The 18,835-nt window shown below is 36.2% G+C and overlaps 2 protein-coding genes across 3 annotated transcripts; one reads left to right on the top strand and one right to left on the bottom strand.

The window, feature by feature from the left end:
• The first annotated feature begins 4,939 nt into the window (after nt 1-4,939).
• cd74b (CD74 molecule, major histocompatibility complex, class II invariant chain b) lies at nt 4,940-10,081 on the top strand. The gene is made up of 8 exons (XM_086259037.1): nt 4,940-5,078; nt 5,208-5,311; nt 6,298-6,467; nt 6,763-6,827; nt 7,019-7,049; nt 7,281-7,490; nt 7,929-7,979; nt 8,222-10,081. Exons 2-7 carry the CDS (start codon nt 5,226-5,228, stop codon nt 7,970-7,972), a joined length of 606 nt encoding a protein of 201 aa, XP_086115163.1. The 5' UTR covers nt 4,940-5,078; nt 5,208-5,225; the 3' UTR covers nt 7,973-7,979; nt 8,222-10,081.
• Nucleotides 8,682-12,786, bottom strand: LOC147315973 (SLC35A4 upstream open reading frame protein-like). 2 transcript variants are annotated; one of them, XM_086259039.1, is made up of 3 exons: nt 12,534-12,786; nt 11,325-11,423; nt 8,682-11,157 (listed from the first exon to the last, which is right to left on the bottom strand). In XM_086259039.1, exons 1-3 carry the CDS (start codon nt 12,546-12,548, stop codon nt 10,960-10,962), a joined length of 312 nt encoding a protein of 103 aa, XP_086115165.1. In that variant the 5' UTR covers nt 12,549-12,786; the 3' UTR covers nt 8,682-10,959. The 2 variants fall into 2 exon arrangements, with proteins under 2 accessions (XP_086115165.1, XP_086115164.1); XM_086259038.1 differs by lacking the exon at nt 12,534-12,786 and adding an exon at nt 11,670-11,711.
• Between the last annotated feature and the right edge of the window lie 6,049 nt (nt 12,787-18,835).

Raw genomic sequence — 18,835 nt, 5'->3', positions numbered from 1 at the left:
TACAACATACCAAGCTTCTGTGATTGAATGCAAAACAAATGTGCTGTTTGATCTAGAGCCTGCACTTGTGACTGAAGAATAAATACATTTTATTTTGATTATGTAAGTAATGTAACTTCCAAAACAAAGTTGTGGAAGGCCTAAACTTAGTTTTAGAACAATTAAATCTGAGACTTTGTTTCATTGTAAGATTATAACAATGATGGCAATATAATTGTTTGATGTTCAGCAGAACAGTGTCCAGTATGTTGGCTGTTATACTTTTTTGCATTTGAAAATAAAAGTTGGGCTGATTTTAATGCCATTACAAGAATTGTTGTTAATGGGTTTGTTTGTTTTTTTAAATCATACTTGCATACAGTGTTCTATTAATACAAGTGTTGTACTAGAAATTTCAAGGATGATAAAACATAATGTGAATTTATGAACCGCACCAAATCACAGACTTTTGTAAAGTTTTAAATAAATCCTTCTCATTTCATTGTGTTTTGAAACTTTTAATATTAGGCCTATATTTTTGCTGTACTATTTTGAAAGTAAGTAAAAAAAAATAGCAATTTGATGTCTTAAAATGACAAATTTTGACAAATGTGAAAAAGATTTTGATTGTTGTAGTGTCTTTTGAACAGGTTAGTCTGTGTTATGAAAAATGCCTTAACCATTTTGACAGCTGCATTAAGAGTGGTGAAAATTGTTCCAAAATTATTGAGAACAACTGTAGGCTTATGGTTGTGATAGTTGCCACTAGTACTTCTTGTTTTTTAAAAGGGGAAGATGTTATCAGAACGAGTGTGTAATCAATACTTCACGTGGATGACTCAAAGTTATGAGCACACTGTCAAAACTCTGCCCTGAAATTCTTCACTCGGTGCTCAATTTGAGCGTTTAGAGGCCAGCCCACTTACTGAGTTTAAATAATACTGAGATTTTTATTAAACAGAGCAGAAATTAATTGAACTGAACTTTCCTTTTTCTCGGCTGTGTGCACGCAAGCAATTTGGTAAATGTACTAGTTCTTCTATAGCACTTGTGAGCACTACTTGAACACTCAAAGCACTTCATACAACATGCTTCCTTCACCCCTTCATGTTCTATATAACATTCACACTTGATGTAATGGAGAACAATCTGCAAATTGTTTAGTATCTTGTCCAAGGATTTTTGCAATGAGGACTGGAGCAGTCAGGGATCAACGTACCTACCTTCAGCTTGCTCTACTTTCTGAGCTACAGTCTGTTTTGAATTATAGTGAAATTGTCACGGTTCTGGGTCATTTTGATCCAGCTTTTTCTGTTTCTTATGTTTTGGTGTTTTTCTGGATTATGATTTATGTTCTGATTATTTAGAGATACTGTTTTGATTATTGTTATTATTGCAAGTTTAGTTCAGTGTCAAGTCTGTCTCACTCTGTCTAGTCCGTGTCTTAGTAAAGTGTCTTGTTTCCTGTTTTACTTTGAATGTTCACGTTCATGTCTGATGTCAGTGTGTTCAGTTTTACTTCTCCCCTGTCTCGTTAGCCTAATTTCTCCCAGCGGTGTCTCCCTCCTGTTTCCCATTGCCTGATTACTCCTCTGTGTATATAAGCCCTGTGTTTTCCTTTGCTCTCTGTTGCGTCGTACTCTCAGATTGTGCCTGTGTGTTTCTGTTTCCAGTTGTTCATTGTCAGTTCATGCTTTGTTTCATCACCAGCAATAAAGCTGAGGGGTTTTTTGAGTTGCAATTCAGTGTCCGAGTCCTGCATTTGGATCCTCATCTCCGCCTGCCCGCACACAGAGCCCTGACAGAAATGCCTGTTAACTGAAAATTGAAATTAAGCTATTGTTATATTATATTATATTATATTATATTATATTATATTATATATGTCTTAGGGTGATTTGCGTACATATACACATGTGGCACAATAACATGGTAACAGGGACACCGCGTGACCTGAGTGTAAATAACTTTTTGTGTTCCTCTATGCATTACACAGATCAGGAAAGCCCCAAGCAAGATGATACACATGAAACTATCTTCATCTTCTTCTTTTGGCTGCTCTCTTTAGTGGTTGCCACAGTAGTTGTCCTATTCCTAACATTATCCTCTGTCACATCAACCCTCCTTCATTCCACACATCTTCTATCTGGTTTTCCTACTTTTCTGCTGCCTTGCACCAGCATCTTCAACATCCTTTGCCCAGTATATTCACTATGTGTCCATTCAGCCTTGTCCCTTTACATTTGTCTCTAAAGCACTCAACTTATACTTTCCTTCTGATGTACTGATTTCTAATTGTCCATCCAACTCACTCCCAATGAAAACTTTATCAACTTCAACTGTGCCACCTCTGGCTCAGGGTTCTGTCTTTTTGTCAGTGCTATCATTTCTAAACCACATCTCACTACCTTGTCTCTTGCAGCTTCTTACAGATCATTCCTGAAAAAAAGTGCATCAAAAAATAAACAAGGAAAATTATATAAACAACTACAATACTACTGCTGTACTATTGTATATTACAGGAAATTCCCACTATATATGGTTACAGTATATATGCGTATGTAATTAGTCACAACACACAGCTGTGATACCAGAATGAGAGCATGTGTTACTATAACCACTGAAAAAAGTAGGAAGTGATTTGCTAGCAAACACTAACACAAAGTAAAAGATATGTTGTATATAAGTTATAATACGTACAGATGAGAAATGCATAAACACAACAAAATGTTTTTAGTAGTGAAGTATGTGAAGCATATGAAGCATAATGATAAAAGACCAATGTAAGGACATAGAGAGTGGTTAGAGTGACATTTCTGATCGGAGAACTGTGTCAAAGCAATCAAGAAAAACTGTTTTTAAAAAAAATCCCCAGTATCACTTCCTGTTGCTCTGTTCAGCCTCAGATTTTTATCAATATCTCATTTACATTTTTCCTCTGGTACATTCTTCTTCTGGTATAGTAAAATCTATACTCTGTATTCGTCTGCTTCTTGTGTTTTGTTCCCTTTGTTGCTGAAAAGTACTCTATTCCTCTTCCTCTTCACTGGGCTGACTTCATTTCCTGATAAATGTCCATCTGACCAGGCTCCTCTAAGTTTACAAATTGTTGTTGTGGAACTAATGTTGGTATAGTTGGTCTGACTCAAATTTTGGATGGAAGTCTTCAATACAATATGTGAAAAGATTCAAAACTGTTTATTATGTTATGGACATGAGAAAGAGCATTTCTCATTCTTTGACATCACTTATAAATGTTTTCAGACATTTACAGCACTGAAAATATTGAATTTGTAAGCTTGAACCATCTCATTTTTATCATAGTTTCATTTTAATGGAGAGAAACAGAGTATTAACCAAGAATCCAGCAAAAGCTTCAGCTCCCTCCAAAGTCACCAGACAAAGGTGCTCCAATACAGTGCTCCAATACAGTGCTACAATATGTGTAATAATAAATATTGAACACGCTTACTGAAATTTATTTAACACTTCGTACAAAAGCCTTTGGTGGTGATGACAGGTTGAAGAGGCTTTTTTTCATTGTCTTCCTGAAACGGCCACCCTCGTTTCATTGTCATCAACCTGGTAGATGACACCAGTATTTTTATCAAGAATGTCTTGGTGCATTTTTCCATTCCTCCTTCCTTCAATCATAAAGTGTGCCAGTGTCGTATGCTGAAAAACAACCCACACCATGATGTTCCCACCACTGAAGCTGGTATAGTGTTTGTTGGGTGAAATCCAGTCTCCTTTTATCTCCAAACATGGTGTGTGTTATGGCACCCAAATACCCCCATGTACACCTCTTCATGGAAATGGGGTCTACATGGTGTAAATGTACATGGTATACATAAAAATCTACTGAAAATGATTTGATAGGGTTTCCCCCATTAAATATAGTATAGTGATTTTAAAGAGCGAAAGCAATGATACTACAGAAGCCTTTCCCTTTTCCTTACTCTTGAAAGAAGGTTATCTCCATCGCCCACATACTCAGAAAATCAGTTTCATTTTGTGTAATGTTTGTAATTTCAGAACCTCTTAGGCTACCAGAAGAATTAAAACACGAGCACAGAGACTCATTATTACAACTTCAACCAAACCACTCACAACTGTGATTTTGCAACCTCGTCTGATTTTAAGTTATCTGACTTGCAGTACTGTCCTGTCAAATCAGGTGTCCAATATACTTTCACTTCCTTTAGCCAGTTCAATTGGGTTTTTGTTTTATTACTCTGACGTCACAACAAAGCTAAATCAAGAAATACCTCAATGATTTTACAATGCTGCATATGTCTAAATTGTAAGAAACTAAGCAGTGTCCACACTTCAGATGTCATTAATTGGTAGAAATTTACAACCAATATAAAGAGAGGAAAAAGGAAGTCTGTAAGCCGGATGTGTGGATATTTATTTGAAATATATATAAATATACCAATATTACTCTTTCCTTTTTTTTTTTAGAAAAATCTCCCATGTTAAATATATGCTAATGATATATATTTAATATAATAACAGATTTTATAAATGAGTGTTAACTGGGGTCTGCTTTTTGAATGGTGAATGAAAAACTGTCTTTTTCAAGAGTTAAGTTCGATTCAAGGATGTAAAGACATTACAGGAGTGGGTTGGAAGCATAATTGTTCCTCAATCTATAGTTATTAGTAGAATTTTGTTAATATTAGATTTAAATTTAGAAATAAAGATAGAAATATTTTATTAAAGACATAATCGGTAGTACAGGTATTTTGAAAACACAGTATGTTGTTTGTGTTGTTAACAAAGTTAAATTATTTACAGATATTTAATAAAATTCAAAGATATACCCCATTTACTTCGCCATATAAAGAGCTCAATTGTTTTTCCAAGACTAAACGTCTGTATTCTCTGCTCCTAGTTACAGATGATGAACTATTACAAACAGCCAATCACAAATTCAGTTTGTGAAAAAAACGCCAACCAGAGTAGAGATTGGCAGTGCGGGATTCCCCTGCCTTCAGCTTTCAGTTCCTTCTGCCTTTCTTCAGTCATAAAGGTAAAATTTGGCTGAATTCGGTCACTAATACCGTGAATCACTTTACAGTCTGACCTAAGAGAAGGTAAACAACCCGTTTCCGTGTTCTTGTGTGTGTTTGTGTGTGTGTGTTTATGAAAGCATGTTATTATTCTTTCTGTTTTATTTTGTAATTAGTGTTTTTTTTTTTAAATATATGTATGTTTGCCCCCAGGTTTGTGTTTGCGTGAAGATGGCCGACCCCGAGACTCCAACCCAACCTCTAATTGGCGCTCCTAGCCACGAAACAACCGTCAATGTTGGAGCGCCAGGACAGAAGTAAGTGTTTAAGATGTTTTGTTTTTTTTTTAATTTTGTGTGTGTGTGTGTGTGTGTGTGTGTGTGTGTGTGTGTGTGTGTGTGTGTGTGTGTGTGTGTGTGTGTGTGTGTGTCACTAATTGATTTACACACTGCAAAAAGAAAAGAATGAAACAAAAATAGATTCCAAAACTGCAATGTGAAGTGGATTTGTGGGTTATTATGCTAAGACTGCTACTGATATAGAAATTAATGTTATTTTAGAATTAAATAAAAATATAAATGAAATAGAGAGAGAAAATTTCTTTTTGTTTTTTGGGGGTTTTTTTGTTGTTGTTTTTTTCTCTCTATCTCTTTCTCCTTTTTTTCCCTTTTCCCCTCCTTTGTATATACTTATTTAGGTATATAAATATGTATGTATAGACATAGATATGTGATTGTTTATATAATGGTAATTATATTTTATGTATGTTTCACGCTAATAAGAAAACTAATAAAAAAATTAAAAATAAATATATATATATATATGCAAATGAAATATATATGGTATTTGTTTAAAAACAAAGCTGTATTTAATGATTTTAGGATATTTTTTTTCTAGAATCAGTAAATCAGAAGTCAAAAAACTTCTTGCTGAGCACACGTCAATAAAATTAAGGATTGTCCAAAACATGCCCTGGTGAAAACAGAGCTCATCTTAGATGTTCACTCGGGTGTCTGCTTGACAACAGCTGATGTCATTACTTAGTTACGTATACACATGAGCACCATGGACATAGTTCCTGTTATATCATTTTTTTCCCCAGTTCTGAGCCAACAAAAAGTCTAAGTTACCAATCAGGTTCTTCATTCTTCATATTCTTTTATGTCCATAAACCTTTCTGCCTACCTACTCATCATCTTTCTCCCACTGAAGGTTTTCATCCTGAAGACCTTCTAGTGCCAAATAATATTCTTTTAATCCTACAAGCATTAATAAAGAAATATTGCTTTCTTTTTTTTTTCAGTGGCCGCTCTACCCGGGCTTATAAGGTGGCAGGATTGACCCTTCTGGCCTGTGTGCTGATTGTGGGCCAGGCGATGACCGCCTATTTCCTCCTCAGCCAGAAGAATGACATCAAATCTCTGGAGGATCAGAACAACAAACTTGAGTCACAGGTGTCACGAGTCAACTCTGGTGAGAATGCTATGCTGGGAATTAGCAGGATGCAGCAAAAAAAGCTTTATTTAAAACAAACTGCTTAACCGCTAAACATTAAAAAAGATGAAAAAAAAGACAAAATGTCATGAAACTGCCCTGTTACCTGTAAAACAACTTAGACTGATAATGAATCAGTGCCTAGAATTTTATTGAAACCGAATTACAGCTCTCTGTTGTTGTACAATTTATTTTTAGTGCCACTCTCTTTTTTCTGTATTTTGCTTTTTGTTTTACCTCTGTCTCACATACACCTTTCTCTCCCTGTCCATAGCTCCTGCACCCATGAAGATGCATCTGCCCTCGAACTCCATGCTGATGTCGGACCTTGCGGACACGGTAAAAAAAAAAAAAAGTCTGAAACTGGGCTTTTGATTTTCAAGTTAGTAAGTCTCAGTTCAAATCTAACCCTAAACCCTAATTTTGTCTATTTTTTTTTAAGTTAAATAAGTACAACTTTAGTGAATCCTGACACACTTCTAAAGTCCCGCATTTTTCTCATTTGTGGTTTTTAACTTATTGTGTTGCAGGACTCTTCAACTGGAACCCCAGATGATTCCTGTATGTCTTAAATATTTGTGTTCATATATTCTGTATATGTGTTAATTATCTTCTCATCTGTTTATGGCCTAGAGAATGCTTTTTTTTATTATTATTAACAAAAATGCTCTTTTTTCTGACCTCATATGTGACCTCAAAGTTCAATAGTCAGAAAGATTAAACTGTTACAGTTTGTCTTTAACAAATTTATAAAATGTGGATCAACTCATCCCCTCTCCCCTGCTCTCACAGCCCCTCCTCCCACCAAGTGCCAGCTTGAGGCTTCTGGCGTGAAGCCTGTGCAGGTGCCAGGTTTCAAACCTGCCTGTGAAAAGGATGGCCTCTACAAGGCCCAGCAGTGCTTCGAGTCCGTTTGCTGGTGTGTGAACACAGCCACCGGGGAACAGATCAATGGAAGCCTGCGCCAAGGACGAGCCAATTGCAATCAGTCCGTCCGTGCTGGTGAGACAAGATAACAGATTTTGAGTATTAAGTTCAAATTAGAAAAAAAAAATATTATTGAAAATGCCATGTTCAGTTTCATATCAGCATTTTATTGTTGCATTTATGGTTTATTTCATGTAGTTATTTAAATCTACAACCCACACGTCAGAGATTTCAGTGAACTTTTTTGCTGACTATTTGTAGAGTTGTGCACGATTAATGAATTTGTGTATTAGGTTTTAGCATGATATTGAATATACTTTCAGAGAACTCAGGATTTTTGTTTTAAAAAATATTGATCTTTCATAAGAGGATTGCAATGTAATTCCGATATGCATATACAAATCTTGATTCATCTGGAGAAATCTAAAACCTTTAAATGATTCAATTATTGATTACATTCAGGATCTGATTTAAGCTACAGTGTCACTTACAGTCCAACATCTGTCTTTCCAGGCACCATGATAAGAATGCTGAGTCTTCCCAGTGAGGACAATTAAAACTGTGGTGAGTAAACAATCATATTCTTCTGTCTTGCTTTATATGATCGCTATAAGCTACAGTTTCTACAATTAAAAAGTGCATTTCACTATCGTAGGGTATTTCCCTACAGTGTAATGTGCCTTAGTGCTATATAAATAAAATTAAATTGAACTAATAATTTTGGAAAAGTACAATTGTCTTGAATAGCGAATTTAAAACCATTAATCATTTATTAATCATGCTTTTTGTTGTTGTTGTTGTTTTAGGCAACAGAAGCCGCTTCAGTCTTTTCCAGAAACCAGTTTCGGCTCATCTCCTAGTATCGTGTTACAACTTTGCCGAATTAATCACCACAGCTGCACTTAATAAGCTAATGGGGTTTTATATATCGCTGATAAATTACCAGTAACCAATTACCTGCTTGCTATCGTTCCTATTTTATTGCAACCAATATTCTACTGACAGCAGAGCCTTTTGACCGTGATTGGAGATTTTTAATGGCTATTAAAGATGAATAATTATCAAATAGTGTTTAGTGTGCAGCCTTAAAATGCTTTATTTTAATGTTGATGATTGGACAAGAATGTGGTTTTTGTGTTGGGAGGCACACATAAATAAAGAGGAAAAAATAAGAGAAGCTAAGCCAAAGTACTTTAAAAAATACTTTTAAGAATGGATTTCTGACAAAATGTAAATGCAGTCCTCCCTGACATCAAAGGCTTGGTCTTTTAATTTTGTCATGTTTGGCTTAAGGTAAAATATAATGGTAATAATAATAATAAAGCTGTTATTACAAGTTCTGAAGGATCATTTGGACACAATCGGGATACATGAGTAGATTTATTTGAACAACCCAAATAAAACCTGTTAAAAACAGTTCTGATGGTTTTCTTTTATGATACCAGCACAGTGGGAATTATAAACAGTTCTGTTTTTGATGTGTAGGAGCATAAACACACAAAAACCAAAACTGCTAAAACAAAGCTCTGTCAAGTTGAATCAATATCCCACAAACATTATTACTTAAAAACATGCAAAGATAGGACAAAAAAAGAGACACTAAAACATACAATATGGAGACAGTAACACAATGACTGTCAATAGGCACATGTTGTTTCTGGATTCCAGTCACCAAACATACAGTACACACGTTTGCCTGAAAACTAACAAGCTGATCACAAGCTGAAACGTCTTTCTCCTTTATGGCTTGTTTATCTAATTTCTGTCAGAGATCTAATTACGCAATGGTGTGAAATGTTCATTTCGATGTTGCCACCATGTTAAAAACATCACAGTGCAGTTTTACAGTGCTTTCCATAGACATGAATACATTTTTAATATTACACTAAAGCTGCAAAAACAACAATATATTTTGTAGAATCACTGAATACTGTAGTGTTTACTGATTTATCTTTGAAAAAGCGGATTGTCCACATTTTTGTATGTGGATAGTGAAATATCCGCTGTGCAAAATGAAAATTCACACTGAAATGTATGCTGGTTTTGCCAAGTGGCACCACTATTTTGTACAACTTTACACGCTGGATTATTAGAGATGTGTCTCCTGCAGCAGAAGCAGCATAGTCTATGGATAAAACACTCAGTTTTACAGCTTAAACCTCTAATACTAAAAAAGTACAACTCATAGGTGCATGATGCAATCAGCACATTCTAAGAAAGTAAAACTTTTCACTTTTCATTCTACAGATTTCAATAAATGACTCCAAAAAAAAACATACTAATTACTAACAGCTTTAGATTAAAAGAGCATAATCGATACATGTGCAAACGATCAGTTTCCAGCATATAAAAAACAGGCAGCCAACTCTTACAAGGCTTTTGAGATGATACTGTCAACTCCAGACCATAGTAGGCACTCTTAATGTATACTTTACATGAAATGCTTTAACACACATTCCCCAGTTTTTCTAAAAGTCCAAAGAGCAAATTAAATCTTAATAAAGAAAAAGAATTGCTTTGGCATTTGGCTGTTTTCTTGCTCTTAGAATTGTTTCAGCATTGTGAGGACACAGGAAAAAGCAACATAATTTCTGGCAAATTGAGTGTTTTTCTGAGTCAATCATGGAACAACTTGTCAAAAAAAAAAAAAAAAAAAAGGAAAGAAAGAGACAGGTCTCTGAAAAGTGTTAACTTATAGAGATTAGGAAATATAATCCAGAAGGAAAGGGGAAGGGTTCTGTACCTGTAGATTGACATTACTCCGCATTACAGACACTGCTCTGATAACTGTAAACAATGTGAAAACTAACAAAAACCAAAAGATTTGACAGGTTTTGCAGAGAAGAACTGTGTGATGTAAAGTGAGGCAATTTTACACCCTGAGCAACAAGGAAAAAGTGTCATTAGTTAAGGCTGCTATTATTGATTTCTGACCACTAGAGGGCAGAAGATACCAAAACACACAGAATTCAAGTCCTGTTTGAATTTTCATCAAAATGCAACGCGTTTTCTTACAATAAGCTTATGCTAGAGAGGTCAACCGAACCAGAGTTTACAGCTACATATTTGTTGGTCTTTCAATTAAGTTTTAGAAAGCATGTGCTGTAATGAAAGACAAGGTTGGCTTCAGAAGTCAATCATAGCAGCTGTAAGGATTTACAATAGCAGTTTGTCTAAATTTCAACCACTGACATTTTTCTGCATTCATATTAATGAATGCATGAATTAATGAGCTGTCTTCTGCAAGGGGGTCAACTAAATTAAAAATAAATAAATAAATATATATATATATATATATATATATATAAAAAGGAAAAGAATAGCTGTTTTTTTCACTCTATACCAAATTCAATAGTGTAATTATAAATTTTTTATATATATTATTTGAATATATTTAAAGTAAAAAAATACCACATTAAATTCTGATAAGTTTTAAGCTTTTTCTATATGTTTCTGATCCCATGTGGAGCTGTACTGGCACACTCTTTCTGTAGATGTCTGACGCTCGCTTTGCTCCGTTGTTTGGCTCCAATTTTCCTCCTCCTTACTTGTGTCCTCCTTTCAGGTTGCGTATGTAGTCTTTAATGGTGTTTTCGATGTTGGGAACAGCATAATTTTGAGCTGCATACATCCCTGTACACGTGCCTATGGCAACGCCTAGCAGCGCTGAAGAGCGAAGTCTAGCAACAACGTACCCAGCAAGAAAACCCTTCAAGAAAGGAGAAGCCAGCAGACTGCCCCCCTAGAGAGAGGAAGAGAAATGAGACCCGGTCTGGTGTTTTGATATATACCTCGACCTATAATTTTATAACTTAACTCTCAACAAAATTCAAGGCAAAGTAAACTATGCTCTCTCTCCATATATACTAATACTACTAATAATAATAATATTTGATTTGTGAGCCTTACTGGAGGAACTCCAGCCTGTATCTCATCTTCTACCCGTTTCTGAATGTCCTCCAACTGGTCTTTTAACTCCACGAGATCCTTGAGTTGACCCAGTGGACTCTACAAAAACATGTAGGCACAGAGACAAGCAAACAGGTTAGTGGAGGCAACCAGAGTTTTCTAAAATATGGAGTGTATCTAAAAATAAAACATTTGAACTTCCTGTATTATGACCAAGCACAGCAAACGCTCTGACAATGAACTTGAAAATCCACTGAAAATATATGTTCTAAAATCATTTGGGCATATGATGGATTTTCTTTCAGAGACTCTGTTGTCTGAGTTTTAGTTTCAGTTTTGTTTTACCTTAACAGGTGACTGCAGATTATCCATTTCCAATAAGAGAAAGTACACCATATAAACTAAAAAGAAAACACATACTAAGATGGTTTTTGCTAATACTTGCAATCGTGAACAGGCAATTTCCACATTTGGAACTAAATATTAAATTGGTTTTATCTTATTACCCCTTATTAGTTAAGTTGCCTTTAGGCTTATATTTCCTCGTGTTTCCCCGAGCTCTGTGTAAAAACACACTGCATTCCACAAACCAGGTAAAACGGGTAACTTATACAACAGTGACCCTATGCCGATGGTAGTAAAATAAACAAAAAGCATAGAGAACATGTTGGAACAGATACTTGTCTCTTAAAACCATTCCCATATATCCGTTGCCCTAAGCAGGCATGACACCTTTTAGAGAACAGTAACATTATTTTCGACAGGTTACTAAGCTAACTGTTTTCTTTTAGCTTATTTAATAGTAGAAATATTTCATTTTAAGCGCTGTGGGTCGTGTTTTCGTTGTTTGCTAACTGACAGTCTCAAGGTGAACAGACCTTCCAAATCTAGTCCTTCCCGTCAACGTTATTTTAGCAGCTAGCAAAACGTTTACTGTTATGAAATTAACAGTCTCTTTATTTTCAGCTTATTGACAGTGCTATGGATTTGGTTGAATACACAACAAATGTATTTCCTGTTTGCTAATTTCATTCGGTTAAACGGAAAGTAAGCTAACGGTTTAGCTAGTTACCTCTAGGACGCTACACTTGTTTTACGTAGTGACACCCCAAGCTGAAGCTGACAGCTAATGCTGAGTGACAGCTCAAGTTAAAATGAACGCCTATCCACTATTCAAAGTTGGCTTAACATTAAAACTTGGAGACACACCTTGTCATTAGCCATCTTTCCAGTCCGTTGATGCACCTCTTCTTCTTGTTCTCGTAGATTTGCTTAAAAATGACGTCTACTGCCCTCCACTGGTGTATTCACAGACCACTCTTCTTCTTCTTCTTTCGGCTACTCCCTTTAGGAGGCAGAAGATCCTCCTTTCAGATCATCTGTTTCAATGATCTCACCCTATCAAACCAGCTTTCTCCTTTACTGCATCTATTAGTCTAACCTGTGGTTTTCATTTTTTTACTCCTGCCTGGCAGCTCCATATTCAGCTCCAATGCTCCTGGCTTTGGTTCCCATCCACCTGGTCTCCTGCAGGCACAACACATTCTCATTCCTTGTCTTCATCAGTCAGGCAGGTCTTTCTTTACCAGTGTCATGCCAAAAAGGGGATTGCTGATGTTTATTTGTGGGGGGGGGTTTTTTTATGTCTAATATATTTATTTATATTGATAAATAGGCTGTAGTCAACAGGATTTATGTCAAGGATATATATGATGTAAAGAAATGGCATGTTTTGCAATGACTCTACCTATTGTACTTAATGCTTTCACATTTTCCTCTATCACACCAAACCTGTTGCACATCACAATATCATAAATCTTCTCTGTGGTCTTCCTCTTTTCCTTCTGCCTGACACCTCCATATTCAACACCCTTTATTCAATATATCCACTATATCTCCTCTGCACATGTCCAACCCATCTCATTGTTTCCCCTCTAACTTGATCTCCAAAGCCCTCGACCTGAGCTGTCCCTCTGACAGAATTATTTCTAATCCTGTCCACTCTGGTCACTGCCAAAGAAAGTCTGAGCATCTATGACCGTGCCACCTCCAGCTCAACCTTCTGTTTTTTGTTAGTGCCACTGTCTCCAAAACATGCTACATAGCAGGTCCTACTACCATGTTGCAAATATTTCTTTTCACTCTTGCTGCTATCCTTTTCTCACCAATCACTCCTGACACTCCACCCACTTCACCCTGTCTGCACTCTCTTCTTCACCTCTCTTCTGCACTGCCTGTTTCTTTGGATAGTTGACCTCAGGTATTTAAACATGCAGAACAGTTTGTACCCACCTCAAATGCCCCTGTCCTTAGTCTGTCTTCCACATTATAGTGAATTCACTTAAATATCTTTATTGAATTGTTATGTTATATATATATTTTTTATTTGTGCTGCCGTCTTGGGCAGATCTCTTTTGACAAAGAAGTTTTTAATTTCAATGAAACTTTTTTACCTGGATAAAAAAAAAGAAGCATTTATAACAGTCACTTTGACAGAACATGACTGCAACTTCTACCTTTTGACAGGAATGTTATTTCTGGCTCAAGATGACTTGATATCACCCGTGAAAGATATGTTTGAGATTTCTTGGGCAGATCATAGGCTAATAAGTCAATTACAGCAGTTTAAATACTGGCAATCATTTTTTGGGCAAATACCAGAACCCACTTTCTTCAGAATTTGTGACAGCCTGATAAGTTTCATTAAGGTGAAATACGAATAAAGGAAGCAATTAATTACCCTGCTATTTCTGATCATGCAAAAAATTAATAAATAAATAATAATGATATGCTATGTTTGAACACTGTGATAATTGGGGAGACTTCAAAAACAATTTAACCAAAACATAACTCACATGGTCACAATGGGCTCATTACTTTAATTGTCCTCTTTCATCTCTCACTCTGAAACCTCTTTAATTCCAAGTTCCAGTTTGGCTTTTGCAATGCAGAGCAGTCCCCCCACCACCACCACACACACATTATGATGCTGAAATACTAATATAATATACTGATATAATAATATAATAGAACAGATCCAAATTATGGGAAAAATGAAAGTGAAAAGAAAATGAACAAGAGTTCAGATAAATAATTAGCTAGGCAAAGGGATAGAGGATCAGAGAAACAGAAACAGAGATGCTCATTATCTCTCATTTGTAATCATCAGTGCATCCCACAGAAGCAGGGAATAAACATTGTAGGGATAGTGCAAGATAAGTATTTTCCCATAGATGTATAACATTGAAGTCTAAGTCATTACATCAAGTGAATCGGATTTAAACCCTTGTGTGATTTATTTTTTTCTTGCTGAGAGCATGACTCCCCACAAGTGTGTCTTTCCAGAGACTGTGGAAGTGAGAGTGAATGGCAGAGCCCCGAGTCACAGGAGGTGAGAAAGAGATTGAGAAAGATGGCAAGAGAAAGCATTTAAGACCTACTAGAGAACTTGAGTTATTCCCATCTGATGTAGAGGCAAAAGGAGACAAAAAGGGCGAAACTGCAAAATGAAACTATTCATTTAAAAAGATTAATCTTGCCAAAACATAAATTTCTACTTTTTAGACGCTACTGGCTGGCTCCTTTTTGTTTCTCCGAAGGGGCTTATAGGTATTTAATCCTCATGCTCAGGCAGGACAGAGAGTCCATTAACTTTTCCTTGTTTTGGGTTATTGCAGGACCAACCTGATATGGACCACAGTATTTAATGGTCAGTTCAAGCTGGACATAACACAGTCTGCATAGTTTTGCATGAGATGAAAGACTGGCCTCGCACTCCCCTGGACTGCAGGTGTTTAAGACTTGGAAGGAGCGATGGAGGTAAGGCGTCTGTGATCTTCAGTGCTGTTGATGGTTCAGGGGGCGTATTGATTTTGGCTGAGGCATGTTTGGCTGACTAATCTTTGGACGCCTCTGTACTGGAAAGGTCACGGAAGCTTATGGTGCAATCATTACAGAGATGAGCTTCAGGGAAATGTGTATTCATATACTGTACCACGAATATCAGGGACAGATCGTAGATTTATGTTTGAGTTATCATTTTTAGTTTAGGTAGTCATTGTAATGTCATGAGATGCAGCTCGCCCAAAATAACCTTTGAAACAGTAATAAATTTGCCTATTTTCCAACTAGAAAAAAACAATAAATAATTTGGACTTTTATAGCTTTGTGACTAAAGCTTCATTTATTATTCAACAAGCCCAGCGGAACATTTTCTCTTGCATAATGAATGTGGTTTGTGTTAATACTCCAAACAGCAATAGCATGGGTTGTTTGAGCAGATGTAGTTATTATAATTTAAAGGATGGAGAAGTAAGCCCTGCATACACTGGCTTTGAGATGTCGAGGCAGTCATTTTTTTCCCGATGTGATTAAAGAACTCATTTAAAATGTATTTTATAGTCAAAGCACTGTATGTGTTACTGTCTGTTAGTTATTTTCTTCATTGGGAATAAAGCAGGAAAACCCCAAGAAATGTTTACTCCATGATTTACTGAAACTTAATGAAGCAAATGGTTTTCATAAGCAATCTTGAGTAAATATGAGCTTCTCTGAAGGGCACATAAATTCTTTAATTTCAGAAGCTTCTTCACAGCAAATATGTGTTCCTCAAATGGGATGACGTCTTCTGATAATCAGGGTATGAAATACTGTACGAGCTTCTAAAAGCATCTCTTTGGGATAACTTGCCAGCAGCATACCCTTTATGATTTATGTTTTTATTTGCTCCTTCATATCTTGTAAGTTGTTGTGTTGTTATGAAACAGGTACTCAGTGTGAATGTGGCAATATAAGGAATTGTTTCTTAGAAGAAATGTGCTTGAAACATTGAAAGTTTTATCACAGAGTGTATAAAACTCATCTCCTGCTGCTCCTTGTGTGAGGAGCACTGAGTTATGGTTTCACAACCTGAGCTCCGCTTCGAGAGTGTTATGGCTAAAGCAGCGTGGTACTGACTCTATGCTGCTTTTGCACTACCATGTTGGATGTTATCAAGGATCACAGTGCATAAATTGGTTCTTTCTATTGTGCTGCACGGCACTATACAAAAGACAGAAAAAATGTACTTAATTAACAAGCAAAGTTTTTTGGTTAATGCTTTGTGCTTTTAACCTAGTCGCAGCCTGGGATCACTTTTGATCCACTTTAATAGAAATAAAGTGTTTCATCAGTCAGACACCTTTGTAGGGTAGCAGCTAATGTGATGCTTTTCCCCCAAGGCTAAAGCCTAAAAGCCTTTCAGCAAGGTTCAGTGGTTTTGTGGGCCCCTCTTCATCCGAGTTCCCTCATTAACCTCAGTGCTCAGTATTCAGCCCGCGTCTCCACTGATGGCTCCTAGCCGAGAAAAATGTGAGTGAAGGAAACAGAGCTGCAGAGGGACTGAGACTGCTTCACAAATATTCTTGACTCAGCATTGTTTAAATGCAATGAGGTGTCACAAAAAAAATTATCAGCCTTGAAAATAACACAGAATGAGTTCAAAAATAACACAGAAATGAATGGAAGCTAGGTAGTATTAGCTTTTCATGTCTAGTAAGGGCGAGTTTTCTAAACCTTTGAGAAAACAGAAGAGAAGGTCAAACTTTAAAGATTGTGAGGCTGTGTGATTTAATATACACTGATTTTTTTCAGGCTGCATGTCAACATTTGTGTGGACAGCCCAGGCTCCTTGCTGTAGCAACCACCAGGATGAGGTATAAGTCAAGTCAAAGTTTATTTCTATAGCACATTTTAAACAACCTCAGTTGACCAAAGTGCTGTAAAGTTTCAGGAAATATGCAATTATATGTGTAAGAGTCACCAAATCAAACAATAAAGATACACTAAAACTCAAATAAAACAAGGAAATAAGACTGTGTTTGCATAATAAAAGCCAGAATACTCTGCTCGACTAGTCAAAAAAGCAAGCGAGAAGAAATAGTGTTTTCTAAAGTGCTTAAAATGATTGAGAGACTGGGCAGCTCTTATGTAAAGAGTTAAGTTGTTCCAAAGATTAAGAGCCACCACTCAAATCACTATCGCCTCTGTTTTCAAGCCTGGATCTAGGAATGTCCGAGAGGAGCTGTTTTGTAGAACTCAGTACTCTCTTAGGATTGCAGGGTTTTAAAGTTTCTATTAAGAAAGGGGTACCAAACCACTGAGACTCCTAAAAACAACTAATCAAATTTTAGACTGGATCCTGTGTAAGGAGGCCAGTATAGGTAGAAGAGTTTACACCATTTCTTTGGATAAAGGATAATCTTGATGATTGGATTGGCGGTATAAAGTAATCCATGTATGAAATGAGCCTGATAACTTTCTATACAGCAATGTAGAAAACTGAGTATTCTTCAAAAGCAAATTTTATAATACACTTACTAAGCCAACTGTACAGCTCTGACATATGGCTTGCTGTAAGTTCTTTTTTTCCAAAAAACACTGAATCTTAATTTTAATCTTTAATTATATCTCTATGGAGTGTCTGAGGAACATTATGCAGTGCATCTAAATAACAGATGATACAATGATGTCATTATTTTTTTTTTATTCATGAAAGGTGTGGAAGTGCTTTTTCCCCAGATCGGCAGTAATAGTAACATTAGTTCTAACCGGGACTGAAAAATGAAAGAAACTCATAACATCCATCTGGACATTGGAATTTGGGGAGTCATCAAACCTCCACTGTGTTTGGACCTTTTTAATGGAAGTATCCAACAAATATTATGACCTGTTGTGTGATACAGACTGTCCAAGACGTTTGCAACAAAACAGCACTTGTGATGGTTACTAATGATCTTCTTACGGCATCTAACAGGGGATGTGTTTCTATACTTGCTCTGCTAGGCCTCCATCCACCATTTAATACCACTGCTCATAACATAAAACTGAGATAACAATGCACTGCTTGTATTCAATTAAATTAAATGAGTCGTATCTGTCTGTTAGATTTAATAGATTCCAGTTTATTCATCCAAATGGCTCTGTGCTGTGACCAATACTTTCTTTCCTTATCCAATATTATTAGAAGACATTGCAAAAAAATTAACTGCTATTCAGATAGTACTCAACTACATTTGTCTATTAAGCCAGACGACAGAAAGTAAAGTACAGGCATGTCTTCAAAACAGGCCTGGCCTGTAACTTTCTTCTCCTAAATTTGGACAAACCTGAAGTTATTGTATTCTGTGCTAAAAATGTATTGTTTAATCTGGTACACTTTGATCAGCACATATGTGCGTCAATGGACACATTAAACACATATGTAGGACTGCTCTCTGCCATCTGCACAATATTTATAAATATCCTAGAAAGAAAATTAGAAACGTCCTGTCCTGCATTTCTTTATGTTGAGGCTGGAGTATTGTAATTCATTATTAGCTTCTCTTCTATGTCTTGAAAGCTCAGACAAAATCACATCTCATCTTTAAACCATATTGTCCCAATAGAACACTTAACTCTCAGACTGCAGGCTTACTTGTGGTTCCTAGAGTTTCTAAAAGTTGAATGAGAGCCAGGCTGCAGCTATCAGGTCC

The sequence above is a fragment of the Aulonocara sp. 'chitande type north' Nkhata Bay genome, linkage group LG13 (assembly GCF_057382095.1).
Source record: "Aulonocara sp. 'chitande type north' Nkhata Bay isolate Kocher_YH1m ecotype deep benthic linkage group LG13, A_spYH_male_GT1.1, whole genome shotgun sequence".
Taxonomy (NCBI): domain Eukaryota; kingdom Metazoa; phylum Chordata; class Actinopteri; order Cichliformes; family Cichlidae; genus Aulonocara; species Aulonocara sp. 'chitande type north' Nkhata Bay.
This window is presented reverse-complemented; position numbering and strand designations above follow the sequence as displayed.

Coding starts and splice junctions, on each gene's coding strand:
- cd74b (XM_086259037.1), top strand. CDS start 5,226: ATGGCCGACCCCGAGACTCCAACCCAACCTCTAATTGGCGCTCCTAGC. Junction 5,312..6,297: donor GTTGGAGCGCCAGGACAGAA/GTAAGTGTTTAA, acceptor TTTTTTTTTCAG/TGGCCGCTCTACCCGGGCTT. Junction 7,050..7,280: donor TGGAACCCCAGATGATTCCT/GTATGTCTTAAA, acceptor CTGCTCTCACAG/CCCCTCCTCCCACCAAGTGC.
- LOC147315973 (XM_086259038.1), bottom strand. CDS start 11,696: ATGGATAATCTGCAGTCACCTGTTAAG. Junction 11,424..11,669: donor ATCTGCAGTCACCTGTTAAG/GTAAAACAAAAC, acceptor ATGTTTTTGTAG/AGTCCACTGGGTCAACTCAA. Junction 11,158..11,324: donor TACAGGCTGGAGTTCCTCCA/GTAAGGCTCACA, acceptor TCCTCTCTCTAG/GGGGGCAGTCTGCTGGCTTC.